A 1,421-nucleotide genomic window follows, 5' to 3' on the forward strand; every position below is an offset into this window, starting at 1 on the left:
AGATTGGCATTGTTCTTTGACAAGCTTTTTCAGAAAACAGTTCCCTGAAATTTTTAAGAGGCTATGAATTGCTGGACTGCTAAGCTCTGTAGCTCCCTGAGCTTGTGTTGTGATTATCTAGGTAGTCCACACTGTCTTCCTACTAGAGCCTAAATTTCCTACAGGTAAGAGTCAGGTGATGATCAATGATAAGTTCTATACCTATTTACTGAATAAAGGAATGAAATGAATGAATGAATGAGTGAATGAAGAAAGCCCCAAAAGACTCCTTAGAATTTAACTACTCAGTCACCTCTAATTCTTACTACATTGTCTACATCCCACCGAAAGGTGCCTTATCTAACTCAGTGATACTAGGTCTTTTCACAATAAAATGAAAGCTTCTAAAACAGAATTAAATGAGCAAGTCAAAAGCAGATGGTTAAATGCACTTTTAGGGTTCAGACTTACGGAAGTCCCTGTACTCTGCCACATGTGAGATATCCGGTAGCCCACCAGGTCCCCATCCTGCCGCTTAATTGGAGGCTTCATCCATCTGACGTCCACATTATCACCAGATTCATTCAGAAACACAGTGACATTTAATGGCGCTACTGATGGGGCTACAAAAGAAAAAGGAGAGAAGGATGAGGAACCACAAAGAAAAGCACACACAGATTCATTCTCTTCTTGGTTTCTGAGTGTTTGGTTTTCAAATGTTCTATGTAAAGCATTCAAATGAAACTAACACTAATAGATTTTCACCCTCTTTTCAAGTAAGGACCATTGAGATGTCATGCGAGATTAACAAGTAAGCCCTTTCAGGCTACTGAAGCCTCAAGACTCATTTCTTTTGTTGAAATGTCACAAACTCCCAAAGTAAAATAACAAAGAAGAGAAAGGCAGGGAAGAAGGCAGTGGTGCTCACGGACTTGTGTGGAAACAGAACAGACACAACTGGAAGAGTGTTCTCCAACAGAAATCTGTGCGGTGGAAAGTCAACAAGGCTCCTGGAGATCAGTTCTGTGCATCTGAGATGGGCAAGGCAGGAAATACTGCTGAGCTCAGAATGGAGCTGCCATTTTAAAGTCCAGGTGCAGGTTACTGCTGGTCTAAATAGAGCTAATCAGTCAATAGACTGAAGACTGTGTATATATCAGGGTACTTCAAAAAGTTGATGGAAAGATCCATATTATCTTTTAATTCTATTTTTCCATGAATTTTTCGAAGTACCCTTTTAAGTGTGTGAGTATGTATAAAATAATTTGGGAAACAAGTCAAGATCATTACTATAGCATTTTTCGGGAAAGAGAAACGACTAAACCTATTAAAAATTAAAAATAATATGTCCTTTGACCAAGTATTTTATTTCCAGGAATTTAATCTACAGGTGGTATTATATTCATTGCAGCATTAGTAGTGACAAAAAAGAATATAATGCT

The 1,421-nt window shown here is 38.3% G+C and overlaps 1 protein-coding gene across 1 annotated transcript in view; it reads right to left on the reverse strand.

Moving 5' to 3' along the window:
- MERTK (MER proto-oncogene, tyrosine kinase) overlaps positions 1-1,421 on the reverse strand; it is a gene marked incomplete at its 5' end in the record, with an annotated part of 61,424 nt that overhangs the window by 44,240 nt on the left and 15,763 nt on the right. The window contains one exon of the mRNA XM_008592878.1: positions 451-602. Within this exon, the coding sequence (XP_008591100.1) occupies positions 451-602 (152 nt within the window). The remainder of the gene's footprint in view (positions 1-450; positions 603-1,421) is intronic.

This window comes from Galeopterus variegatus, unplaced genomic scaffold (genome assembly GCF_000696425.1).
Source record: "Galeopterus variegatus unplaced genomic scaffold, G_variegatus-3.0.2 Scaffold8425, whole genome shotgun sequence".
NCBI classification, from domain to species: Eukaryota; Metazoa; Chordata; class Mammalia; order Dermoptera; family Cynocephalidae; genus Galeopterus; species Galeopterus variegatus.